Here is a 13,891-nt window from a genome sequence, read left to right on the forward strand (position 1 = left end):
CTATCAAATCATTCAGAACCATGTTAGGCTCCTAATCTGAGATGGCTGCATCGCTATGCCATTGCTTTTCACCTTTATGCTGTCTGCTGGGTTTTTGGCCCGAAACCCTCTATCTGCAAGGCACTATCCATTTGTCGTTGTGCACTGCATTAAAAAGGATCTATCTTGCTACAGCACTCCTTATGTTTAGTCCAGAACCCCATACTCTGTGCCAACCAAACTCCTGTGCCATTCTAAAATTTAGATCGCCCTGATTGGAGGCAGATCCTTCTCCTTTTTAGTTGTGCTGGACTAGGAGTTTCTCCCTCTTGAGCTATGGTGTAACTCCAGTCTTTTGAAAAAATACTCAAAACTGTCTTTTCTCCACATTAGTAAAGTCTGCTACTCTCTTTTGGACATCTCTTAGTGCCAGAATCAGAACCACCGGTTAGCAAATAATTTTCATTCATCCAATTCAAAAGAACAATAACCAATTTTAATTCATTTAAACTACATTTAAACTTCATTTAATCTACTTAATAGCGATTTAATATCTATGTATGTATAGTATTAGGATTATTAATGCAATTTTAACCATGTTACTGATATCCAAATTAGGTAAGTAGCTTCTTGCAAAGCATCTTCATCAATGCCATATAAATAGGGGTCAATTGATATTACTTCCTATGATGTCACTTCCTGTGAGGTTAAATCTTATGCAAATTATAGGGGCCTCGCATGTTCCTATTCTGCCCAGGGCCCCACATATCCTAGGACCGGCCCTGCCCAAATGGTTGTAGTGCTAAGTAACCGATTGATAATTACGAGAGGATATCACTAAAGTGTCTCATCTTAAATTTACCGTATTGTTCAGTAAAGTATGTAGGGAGACTAAAGATACCTCAGTCTTCGCTTAATCCGTGATCAATTTCCCAGAAAGCCACATGATCATGGTTCCAGTGAAATGCATGATGTGTCTTTTTATTTAAACATTCATGTACATTAAAACAGTCATATAAACATTCACGTACACTAAAATATTAATATATGTCGTTCTTAAAAAATGTAAATATTTAGTGAATCTCCTAGTAATGTGCTGACTTTATTTACCCTAACTGAAATAACAAAATAAACAACATTAGCATGCGAAGTCTAGTGCCACCTATTATTTGTCTTGGGTGCCTATAAGCAGTATGAATAGTATTTATATATGAAACAAGAGCATTAAGCTTACAGTAAACACCATCTTGATCTCAAGTGTTTTTGTTTTTACTCTTTTCATGGCCTTTTCCCAGATCCTGGGCTCTCAGGGGAACCTTGCAGTCAAAGTTGACGAACAGACAGCCACAAAGATCCAGAGCCTCAACAGCAGCTACGCACAACGGCACGAGAGTGTGATTGTCGACCTTTTGGGCCTGATCCAGGACATCAAACCGGAAATCCATATAAACTACAGGGGCACTGTATAAGCTCCGCCCAGTCACATTGCAAGACCGGAGGCTGTTCTTTGCGTTGTCCTGCCATTAGTGCTTTTATCTGGCGCATATGATTTTCTAGTTTTTCTAATAAACCGACAATAATACTTTGATGCCAAGTCCTACTTTAACGTTTAATTAAAGTTTCTGCATTACAAACAGAAGAACTGTTACAGAAAACATATAATTATATAATCTTTCCAATTATTCCTCCTGTAACATTAATGCCGTCCCTTTCATTGATAAATGTCTTTGTCATAAATGTATTAATGAATGTGAAAATGAAACATGGACATCATGTTTTTTTTCTTCAGTGTAGAAATCAGGATCCTGCTAATAATGAAATCTCCCAAGGCAGGGAAAACACTATTGTATAAGGGATTTTCTTATACAATAACATCATGTTTTTCTTGCCAGGCTGCCTACATGTAAACATTTTCTACTTTAACCTCATCGCTGCGGTGGCTATTCTGCCGCAGCGCTAAGGGGGCGGGGGGGCCGCGTGGTGCGCCCATGTTGGTGACGGAACCGCTCCGTCACCATCCGTGATTGAGCTGTACTCATGACGGAGCGGTTCCATCATGGCCCCGCCCGCTTAATAGAACGCAGGCGCGTCGGGCGGGCCATGACGGAACCGCTCCGTCATCAGCACAGCGCCACCGCGGCTGATGATGGAGCGGTTCCGTCATCAGCACGGAAAGGGTTAAGATACGTTTTGAGTCAATGTACAAAGGGGCATATTTACAACAAAGTGACAGAGTGTGGCGTTAGCCTTCCTTGCTTAACGCCGCACCATATTTACAATAATATGGTGCAGCCCTGCGTTTCCCCCTACCCTGGCGCTAAACGTAGCAGCCTAGCGTCAATGCAGGCAACCTTGCACCATAGTGCAAGGGTGTCTGCGTTGAGGGGAAGATTGTTTATATGCAAGAAGGTCTCCCTTCCTGCACATAAACAATCTTTAAATTGCGTTTTTGTAATTTTTATGTGTGCTGTTAAATGCAACACACATAGAAGTTGCAAAATGTCATTTTTTCTTTTTGATTGTTTATGTGCAGGAAGGGCAATTTGCTGTTTCTATGTGTGCTGCACAACACAGCACACATGGAAACAGCAAAAACGAGGACAAATAAAGCATTTCTCCTTGTTTCATCAGTTTAAGACCAGGTTTTCCCTGGTCTTAATTTTGGCACTGCCTCCAATTTACGCCACTCTTGTAAATATGGGGCAGCATCAAAATCAATGGGTGTTGCGGTGGAACGCCCACCGCAACACCCATTGCCCTCCCCTTTCACACTAAGTACAGCGTGAAATATGCTTTATTTTCAAGGCAGCTTTAAGCCACGTTAAGTGGCTTAGCACTGTCTTGTAAATAAGGAGAAGCCCCTATCGCCACCAAAACATCACTAAATGTGATGTCGAGGTGGTGATCGGGGCCTGTAAATATGCCCCAGAGTTTCTTATTCATTGTAGTTTATTTAAATCGGTTTGTAAGGTATTAAACAACAAAGCAGCTTTGTAATTGTGCTAAATCAGCAATACCAGAGGTGATAAAAAAGGACACGACTCTTGCTTGCAATTATAGATCTCCTTCACGTGTTATATTGATAGCCATTACATTATCCGAGAGCTTAGACACCTGGAACACATTTAGAGAAAATATTTAAAAAGATATGTTTTAAAAATTAAAATAAACATGTTTTGCGGTTGTTAAATAAAGCTACTCAACTGGAAGCTGCACATGGAAATAAGACTGCCCGTTTATAGTGACCAGACCATTCTCACCCCACTCCCATAGTTCTATATGAATCTCTGTGGTTTCTTTCATGTATGCTTGAGCTGGTGCCTTCAATGAAGATATCCATAATGGAAAACTACTGTCCTTAATTTGTAAAAGAATAGGTTTCGGCCCCATGGTTCGGCTCAGAAGCCCACAGCCAGCCCTACTGAATGTTGGATGTTTAGTCTTGACTTCACCTCATGCCTCTTTCATCCACAACATACAATCCATGCCCCTTTGCATCAATCTTGCAGGTTACTTTTCTCTCCTGCTTTTAAGGTCAAGTCTGGGCAGCGCATGACCTACTCTGCGAGCCATGCTGTTTTGAAGTATGTACTTGAAGCTCCGCCCACTCTCTGCCCATATTTGTCATTGGCTTGTGAAATTGTCCTTCATAAATCTGTCATCTGAGCCGTTTTAGGCTCTTTAATCCCTCCCACGAGGACTGGGCCTTTTACTTTGGTTGTTTACATGGTATGTCTTCTTTAGTCTGTAAGCACTATTTTCTTTAATGAGTTTCTCTTACTGCAGGAGGGTTTCTCATAAGCAATTGTGGCTACCGGCTTGTTTATTTAACTCGTAGCAAACAAGGATCTCTTTAGGGGCCATGGCAGACAGAAAGGGCCAACTCAGCGATGCCTTTAAGCATTTGAAATACAATAGGTCCCGCATTTGCGAGAGTTTAAGCTATTGACATTGTAAATGGCAATGCCTTTTATTTATGTTTTAAAAACCAAAACATAAATAAAAGGCATTGCCATTTACAATGCCAATAGCTCAACCTCGCATAAATGCAAGACCTGTTGCATTGCAGATGCTTGTTTAATTTTTCACTGTTTTTCTATCTTTCTTTTCCTCCTTCTTTTACCCTGTTTATGTCTTTCTCTCTCCAGACTCTGATGATGAAAAATAAATCCATATCTCCAAAAATAAGTGACGTTAGTCTCCACATGCAAACATCATCTCAAATGAAGCACTTCTATCACCACACTTAATATACTTTTCTTTGCCCTAACAGGCAGTAACTTAGCAGTACTCCCATAAGGGAGCAGATCAGTAGGACAGATGTTAATTTAACAGGAGTCCATGGTACAGATAAAAATAGTCATTGGATGTCTATGGGTTATATTTACCCTACACCCTATCTAGTGTTGACTTGTTTCAGGCTGTGTTTTCAGGCCACCTAGGTTCCCAGGCTTTAGTCAGATAGCCACCTTAAATAATTTTGAGATTCTGCATGATGACAATCTTGTTCTCCCAATCTTGTGAAGTTTCGCGCCTCTGACTGGCCTTCAAGGCATTTTGTAGTGGTCTTGTGTGGGTTTTAGCATATTAAGCAAAGGATGTCAATCTTCAATTTCAATATCAGAGTATGTGCCATTTGAAAAAAGGGTTCTAATACAAAGCAGGAAAGAAAATCTCTACATAGGAAGTCAGCATTTTTCCAACCCATAAATCCATGACAGAGATCAGAAAATTCTTGTTGCTTGTATCTGGGAAGACTTCTCCCATGCACCAAGAACCGCAGTCGGTGTAACCAGTATGCTGCTTTTTTTTTGTTTTTTTTTAATGCAGATTTATATAGAGTGAACTCGACCTGAAGATATTGGATCGCTTTATATGAGCACCAGTTACGTTACACAAGGACACATTCAAGCACGGGGCGATTAAGTGATTTGCCCAGAATCCCAGGATGTGGACGCAACCCCGAGGCTCGAACCCTGGTTTCCAGCACCAAAGTCGGCAATCTAGCCGGCGGATCACATCCTCTCCCCAAAGAGAGTTTGGGGAAACTCAAATTGCTCCTCTTTAGGGGCCTCATTTACAAGAAGTGGCGCATCACTGCGTGTAAGCAGCGATGCGCAACTTCTCAGTGCGCCCTCCTTGCGACACCAATGATGCGTCATATTTATAATTTGACACATCATGTCGCAAGGAAGGACAGATATGCAGTATAACTGACGTATTTGTCAGCGCAAAAAGTTGCGTATTGCTGGAGTTGTGTCGGAAGCCTGACGCAACTCCAGCAATGTTCCTTTCACATGGGGCAAGCCCCATGTGAAAGAGCCTGCGGCACCCTTATGCCTGCCATGTGGCAGGCGTAAGGTTTTGACGCATTGGCATCCTAGAAGTGGCGCAGCGAAATCTCATAGATTTCACTGCGTCACACCTACGACCCTTTCTTGCGGGGGTATGCCCACCCTGCATACATTATACCTGGAGCAGGTATAATGTAGCGCAGAGGTTTATGAAGTGACGTATCTACCTAAATGCATCACTTTGTAAATATGGCGCAACATGGCACAGTTTTTACGCCACTAGAGCGTTACAAAAAGTGACGCATCAGGGATGCAAAATTGATGCATATTCATCTTGATCAGCCAGTCATCGATGTAAGGGTAGACAAAGGTGTTTTGCCATCTGAAGTGAGCATCCACCACTCCATGAATTTATAGAAGGCTTGCAGGTAGACTTTAGTTTAAATGGTATAGAACTTAAGTAATAAAATCAAGGTCCATGCCTGAAACATTTTTACTTTATTTGTCAAGGTCATACTAGACGTGAAATTGAAATCTTTGAGGTGCATGTGCAGAGCTGATAGTCTTGTACACAGGAGCGTGGTATCCGTTGCAAAGCCTGGATCTGTCTTATGGCATTGTTTTAAATGGGCCAGTACTGACGTGTACTGAGTACTTGCACTTCTTTACTTTGAGAGGGGGACTACCTGTACATCTCAGCAGAGGTCCAATACTTTTATTTGAAGAGTACCAGCACTTCTCATAAGCAAGTAGATATTCTGGTATAGGGTACCTACACTTCTATATTTCGATTTCAAGCACTGTTTTATGGCTCAGGCCAGGCCTAGTTTTTTGCAAAAGGAAATACTCAATTTATTAGTGACCTGGAACTCCCTCTACTGCTTCCTTGGTGGAAACCTCTAGTAACTGAAATAGGTGTAATTGATTGTACTTCTACTGAACTGGATGCTCCTGGCTAGTAGACCTACAATATAGCTTGAACATGCAGAATCCACCTGTTCTGGATTAGATCTAGCATTCAACCATCTATAGCAATTTCCATCGACGCCTGGAAAAGGTTGGCTGCTCTCAGAACCACCAGCGTAGTACTGTATGGTAGGAGACGGGAGGTTGGCATTGGACTTTAGCAGCTGGGAAGCAGCAGGTAGAAGTGCTCCATAGGGGAAGCCGAACCTTTCCTTCTTACAGAAGAACATCTGGACATTGGGGGTTTGTGCCCCATCTCAGGGTGCATTTTGTTCATTTCTTCCTATTAACCCTGGTTCAGCAACGCGCTCATGGATGCCATGTCTACTCTGTATCAATGCCAATACTCTTTATGACACAGATATGTCACGTGAAGCAGCCCACTGAGTTAGGGAGCTGATGAAATGTATCTCTGGATGGTATAGGCCTTGGGTCTGGTAAGGGCCCCACCTTCAGGGTGCTGTTTGATTCTGACTTAGGTGCTGAGTGAGAGGTCAGTGGTCTTGGGCCATCCCCTGTTCCTGTACTGTTAAATTATGGAGCACACCATTGGATGTTAATGGGCAGGTAATGATTCGAACTATGCATTATATATATAAACAGATTATCAGAGTCAATTGAACAAATCTGCCTTAATATAACACTAAGGGCATACAGCTATATTGTGACTTGTTCTCTAATATGGTGAGGTTCATACAGTCCCTATAGGAGTATGAGGAATCTGCTGTGAACGTGATGAAAGAGCACAGATGTGGAATCCCACACTCATGTGTGGTGTTTAGGCCATATGATGAGTGTGTGTGGTTTTTCATTGCTTACCTGGAAGTGGTGCTTTGAGCGGGTTGAGTGCTGGTTCTGTTATTGATGCAGCTGTGTGCTGGATGGGAGCTGACACTTGCCACATGGTTGTGTGAAGTTGCATACTTTGTTTAGAGTTCCTTTTAGTGGCATTTGTGAAGGTAAAAAATATTGTCCATGTGCTTTTAGCAGAAAGGGGCGATGAGCCTGTGGTGCCCTGAGCTGTGGGGGGTGGAGGGTGAGGTGGGGTGGGGTGTTGGTACCATTTGCCTGTAGTGTGAAGGATTTCATGTTGTGAGGCATGATTACATGTGTGGAGGTTGTCTGTGCTCTACTTTGGTGTTGTGTTGATATGTGTGGAAGTTGTGTGTGCTTCGCTTGGGTGTTGTATCGACATATGTGGCAGTGTGTGCTGCTTATATATGTTGTTAAGAGATGCCCATTGTGCTAAGATGGAGGTTGTTCCCACTCTGGCTGAGAGGGACCAGGATATGCATGCAGTGTTTGTGGACTCCACTGTACATAGTTCCAACTGTCTATGGGTAGATGCTGCCTCCTCTCTGGTTGTTCATGAAGTAAAAGGTGGAGGTACTTTGTACTTCACTAGGAAAGCCCAGTCTTTATGTGTGTGACATTCAGGTAGGTGAACCGGCAACAATGTGCTGTGTTCCACTGGAGCTGGCACCAGCAGCGAACTGTTCTTAAGGAGGGAGGGGCCACACCACTGTACCTATTGGACATAAAGAGTGTCTGTCAGGCTGAGCAAAAGTCTCTCTGACAGACACTCTTTATTTTCAGGTCAGGCATTCAGAAGCTAGATATGCACTAAATGCGCAGGCTCGCAGCTGCCTGAGCATTTTGCAGGGCTGAGGATGCCACAGCGTCTGTGGGCGTAACCTCCTCAGCCTGGCATAGGTCCTCAAGGCATTCCTCCTCATGGTGAGGGAGAGCATCAATAATAGCCTCGTACCTGGGCACTTCAGTTTTAAGCTCTATTGCCCAGGGCCGAGTGTCTATCACTGACACCTCATCATGGGTGGGGTCAGGAGTCTCACTGACCCCCATCCTATTCTGTGACGAGGTAGGGACTGCTGACTCCCCTCATTGGCTGACCTTACGTCAACTAATAAGGGGAGGCAGCAGTCCCAACCCTCCTGGCACCTCTGATGCTTCTCTCCCCAAGAGCTGCTGCAGGGTAGTGTTGTTTTTATTGACTGTTTGGTGTGTGCATGTATGTGGGAATGTGTGAACTTGTGAGTAGGTGGTCTGAAGGGGTGTGCGTGTCTGCATGTGAATGCATGGGTGTGTTCTCTCCTGCCCCCCTCTTAGTTGTACTTACCGGCAGCCACTGCCTGGCTCCCTGGCCCGAGTGTTGAGAACACATAGACATGTGATATTGCTTTTTTGCTCTGACACAATTGGGTTAGAGCTGGCACAGATGATTTGTTAAATTAGAGGAAGGCTCATTATCCCCTCTCGCCTGTCTCCACTTTATGGCCCGAAAGAAAGTCCTTTTACAGAAAGGGAAATCAAAATACTGTATAGTAAAGTCCTGGTGCTAAGCTTGTTTGCCTGAACAGGACTGTAAGGATTGAGTTGAATAATCTTCGGTTCTTCACTTTTGATGGAAAGGCGTTTCAGCAATTCAGTTCTTCTAATATTCTCCACCCAAAACCTTTGTTCTGTCTCACAGCACCTGATGCCACAGCACCCATAAAAGTGCCCAATGCATTGGAATATTGGGGCCCAGATTTTGGAATGCCCTTGAATTGCAAGTCAGAGCTCAACCAAATATCTTGAAAGTGAGCTCATCCAAAAAGCATTTGCATGAATTTATGTTTCGGGGTATCGATATTGAAGAATGCAGATTCATATTTCACCTCATCCTGCTGGACAATCTGTCGACTTAGTATTGTCTTTGCTGCACATTGATATCCCTACAGAATGGTGCTACACTGTTATTTAAAGATGGCAGCCAAACCAGTAAATAAACTTTTAGGGGCAGATTTACAAGAAAGTGACTCATCTGTAGAGATGCAACACTTTCCCTGAGCCACCCTGAGAAACCCTTGCACCACCGTGGATGCGCCGTATTTACAATACGGCGCACCATGGCGCAAGGATTGACAGATGGGTCTCAAATTCTGATACATCTGTTGGAGCAAAAGTCACACATTGTTGGAGTTGTGTTGCATGCACGACGCAAATCCAGTAATGCCTGGGGAGGCCTATCCTCATTGTGCTGCGTCACTCCTTGGTTTTGATGCAGTGGCGTCCTAGAAGTGGTGGAGTGACATCTTGCATCACTTCTACAAGGCTTTTTTACATGTGAGCTCCCAACCTGCATACATTATACCTGACACAGGTATAATGTGACGGAGGGCTTTACAACGTGACGCATCTCCCTAGATGCGTCACAATGTAAATGGGCTTCATTTCAATGCGGCCGCTGCATCACAAAAAGTGATTCACCGGCGGCGCACAAATGACGCAAGGGGATTGTAAATCTGCCCCTTAATCTTCAGACACAAGTTGGGGAAATCATATTTTAGTGTTGTGGGGGGGAGGCGCTCTTTATGGAATATTGTTTTAGTCTCTCTTGTCCAAAACGTACATTGCTTCTTTTTCAAGGCATTGCTGATTGATTACTTTAGTGAATTTAACTTCGTATGAAGTAGAAACACAGATGCCTCTTTGAAATACGTCACCTTGGTCAACACAGAGAAACATAACATACGAGTTTTTGCTAATTAGAACTAAAGCCTAAGTTAGGGGTGGTTCCGTTAGCATGACTAGACCACAGTCAGCTTGCATTGACAGCAATTCATATTTGCATAATAATAGTGCACATTTATTTTATGTGAGCGAGTATTTTTGCCTCTCTCTCTCTCTTTCTCTCTGTGTTTGTGGGTTTTTCCAGTAAAGGAAAATCATCTAAAATGAAACCTTAACTGAGGAGTCTGTAGAAAACGTAAATTGCAATGTTTGTGTTCTCTTGAAGATGCAGTGCTCAGGATGTTCTTTTTTGTCTAATTTTCCAAGGTTGCCTGTCGATGTTCTGTTTATGCTATAAACAACAGAAGTCCTACCAGGTATCACTAAAGGTCAGAGTGGATTGAACAAGTCAGAGACAGTGATGACTATTATCTAATTGCCAAAGTTGCACAAATGTATCACTCAAAGGAGAACTTATTTCATACAATTGCTGTTATGTAAATAGATACAAGGAAACACAACACAATCATGCTGTATACACAAGAGGTCTGCATAAAACAAATGTGCTCTCTGAATTAAATAATCGCATGGTGCAAGTGAAAAAAACAGTAAACCAAAAAAAGCTTGCGAACGTGATTAGTAAAAAAGCAGTATACATAAATAGCCAACAAAGCGTCATTTGGAGTAATTAAACGGAGCATATATAGATATGTAGAATTAGTAGCATTCAAAGTAGCTCCTGTATGGCCATTGTAATTTCAAGGAAGTATTTTCGTTTCATAATGTCCATGCCGTTTTAACACCTAAAATAGAGGTCCATGGTCATCATCAAGATGAAAGAAACTTCAGAGCACTGCTGTAGATCCTACAAAATGCAAAAATATATACACACACAATTAAATATAAGAAATTAATCCTGTATACAAAATAATTAAAAGGTGTCTCCTGTGTTGTTTTAAAAAAAAATACCTTTGTGGATGAACAATTGAAAAACATATTGAATACACAAGATTAGAGAAGAAGGGCAGGAGACTTCCGGAGGCTTTAGAGGAGAGTCATCCGGAGGAATAAAATCTAGAAAAAGAGACAGCATGATAAAGCTTGCTCACGATCTGACAGTAAATACGTAGACGTGTTTGTTGAGGAAAGGTCTAGTCAATCTAGACAGGATTTAGGGGGTTGAAAATGCTCCACTCAGCTGGTAGCCTCAGTGTAGTAGGAAAAGAGCCTGATAAATTAGTAGGGCTCATTAAAGAAAGGAAAAAAAAAGCCCATTAAATTAATGGGCGTGGGCGTTGAGGTGTGGGGCGCAGGCACTGAGAGACTGCTTGTAAGGCCGGGTCAGTCAGTACCAAAAGGACATCCATGCAGCTGGTCACTCACTTGTGAGAAGAAATTTGCTTCCAGTGGCACAAGGGCAGAGCGAATCCGCCTGACAGTGGGCTGCATATAGGAAAGAAGAATCTGCACAGTGCGGAGGTTCTCCCATGGCGATGACATAGTAAGGACAGAGACAACGGACTAGGGGGCATATTACCAACCTACAGCAATATTTATCGCTAAGTAGGATTAGCGGTAATATTTTTATCGCCGCCATTCACCTGTTTTTATCGCTGAGATAACTTGCTATTAGCAAGGTTTATCGCAAAAGCGATAAAAATCAGGCAAAATGCGTGAATATCGCTGTATTGACATTAGCATGATAATGCTCTTAGCCATGTTATCCACCTCCCATTGGATAACATGGCTAAGAACTGGTCAGGGCAGGCGTTAGCTTTTGGAGATATTCGCGCTTAGCGCGAATATTTCCAAAACTACGCCTGTGTTGATCATAGGCGATAGCGATGTTAGCGACTGTTTTCAGTGGCGAACATTTTGGCACTCCCACTTTGCATGTCATTAGCGATAAATATCGCAGACATGCAAAGCGGGCCCCAAAATGCTCGCTATCGCCTACAAGCTGTCGCTAACTGCTGTTAGCGACAGCTTGGTAATTGGGCGAGAAAATTATCGCCGCTTTAGCGGGAAAAAGTCCCACTAAAGCGGCGATAAGGGCCCTTGGTAATATGCCCCTAGGTGTGTAGCTCATGACTGTAACAAGAATGTGGCACAGGTCATCTAGGGGGAAAAAGGGATATAAAAAGAGGATTAAAACTAGAGCATCAGAAATAAAAACGAGGTATACATTTATTTGTTCCTTGCAAAGAAGAAATAGACAGGTAATCAATACAGTATGACCATTTATTAATTCACTGTATACTTCTATCACTCTAATACTTGTTTTGGTGTTTTAAGGGAGATCCTGTGCCCACACATTAGCGAAGAGGGGTGCAGTGGTAGGTTTAGGGGAGCAAGAAATAATGCACATCACACATAAAAAAACAAATGACTTCTTAAGGATTCTGTATACCATATACAGGAGTTTATATAGGTCTACTGTCGAAGGAGTTTCAACCTTTGGTAATGTGAGGTCATCATCAGGACGGGGCGTGAGCATGCGATATCTAGCCCTTGACTTCCTTTCCATATTTCCCTGAAGGGAGAACCCTCCTGAATTGACTCCTGTTTTGCTTCCCCCCAGGTAAGTTTAAACAATCCACTCTCGGAATTATCTTTTTGGGCACAGATTCTCCTTTCCATGATCCTCAAACTTATATTTTTACCTTTCTAGATTATGGGTACTCGCGCCCCATCCTGATGATGGCCTCAATGCTCCAGAGGTCTAAACAAAGTATGCAATGTATTAATAAATGGTCATAAGGTATTGATTACCTGCCTGTTTCTTTTTTGCTGGGGACAACATTTTCTATTGATCTGTTGTCAATTATTAAACACAATTTCTTTTTCTACTGGGACTAATGCCCGAGTGAACCATTGTTTTTCCTAATATATTACATTACCCCAGGTTATTTAAAAGTTAGAGGTCACCCTTGTTCTTAATACAGAAATAAAAAGGAGAACATCCTTCTCCATGTATCTCCCTCTCTCATCAGTCCCCAACATTTTCTTAATTTGCTAGAATCCTCAGCATTCTCATTGGTCCGTCTACGTACACAGAAGCCAGCATTACAAACACAGCTGTTGTAGCTAGGTGGTAACTCCTAAACATATGTAAGATGTACCAAAATTAAACTTATTCAATACAGTCATTGAGATGATCAGCTCACTGAAATACAGAAAACAGGACAAACTAAATAGCCTTCCAGTGTGCCTTTCCTCTAGTCTTTCCCTCCACTGGACAACTGGCCTTATTATGACTTTGGCGGTCTCGGAGCGAGGCCGCCATGCTTCCGCCCCACTCTGAGACCACCAAAGCCATTAAAGACCGCCCGCCAGAGAACAGTTTATTTTCACTCTGGCGGGCCGTACTGTGGCGGTCCCACTACCGTGCCTTTAAAAAAGGTACCGCAATGCGAGCATCAAAGGCAGTTCCTGCAGGGTATGGACTGTCAAGTCCATGTCCTGCAGGGACTGGTGGTGCATGCACAAAAGGGGGCACAATATGTCCTCCCCTGCATGCACCACATGGCGCAGGGCCAACAGGGGGCCCTGTAGGACCCCCTTTGTTTTATCTCTGCCACACATTTCATGGCAGTTGTGATCCAGTGTTTCACCAACAACAGAAACTCCACTACCATATACTCACCTGGGTCCATGAAACACACAGTGGACAAACCGGTGGAGGGGTCAAGTTTTATATATAATTTCTATAACCTGTTTAGGATTAGCCTATTCAATACCTCTTATTCATTTTTCCAACTAACCCTTCGCAGATCAACAAGTTCTTTCCTCCGGTCGATGGACCATTAGTTGAATTAGTTGATGGTGATAAATTAACTAACTTTTCTACACTTTAAGTAAATCACCACAGACTCATGGACGTTTTGAAACCTTTATCTAAAATTTCAGATTTCAGTTCAGTTTATTTCATGTTTATTCAGACCATTGGTCCACAAACAATACATATCATTGATAAAAATTTGTCTTAAAAGAACATTTCATTAACACACATAAATACATCCTAAAAACAGATTCAATCTAAAAAAAAACACTATTACCTAAGTTGCTGGAGGATTGGCTAAAATTCATTAAAAAGGTATAAAACAGCCTTCACTTTTTGCATAAATTTCCCCATGGCC

The 13,891-nt window shown here is 42.5% G+C and overlaps 1 protein-coding gene across 1 annotated transcript in view; it reads left to right on the forward strand.

Moving 5' to 3' along the window:
- Positions 1–1,579, forward strand: part of ATP6V1G3 (ATPase H+ transporting V1 subunit G3) — a 62,371-nt gene extending 60,792 nt beyond the window's left edge. Inside the window, exon 3 of the mRNA XM_078659203.1 lies at positions 1,275–1,579. Coding sequence (XP_078515329.1) covers positions 1,275–1,448 — 174 coding nt within the window. The 3' untranslated portion in view covers positions 1,449–1,579. The remainder of the gene's footprint in view (positions 1–1,274) is intronic.
- The last annotated feature ends 12,312 nt before the right edge of the window (positions 1,580–13,891 follow it).

This window comes from Lissotriton helveticus, chromosome 1_1 (assembly GCF_964261635.1).
Source record: "Lissotriton helveticus chromosome 1_1, aLisHel1.1, whole genome shotgun sequence".
Lineage (NCBI taxonomy): Eukaryota > Metazoa > Chordata > Amphibia > Caudata > Salamandridae > Lissotriton > Lissotriton helveticus.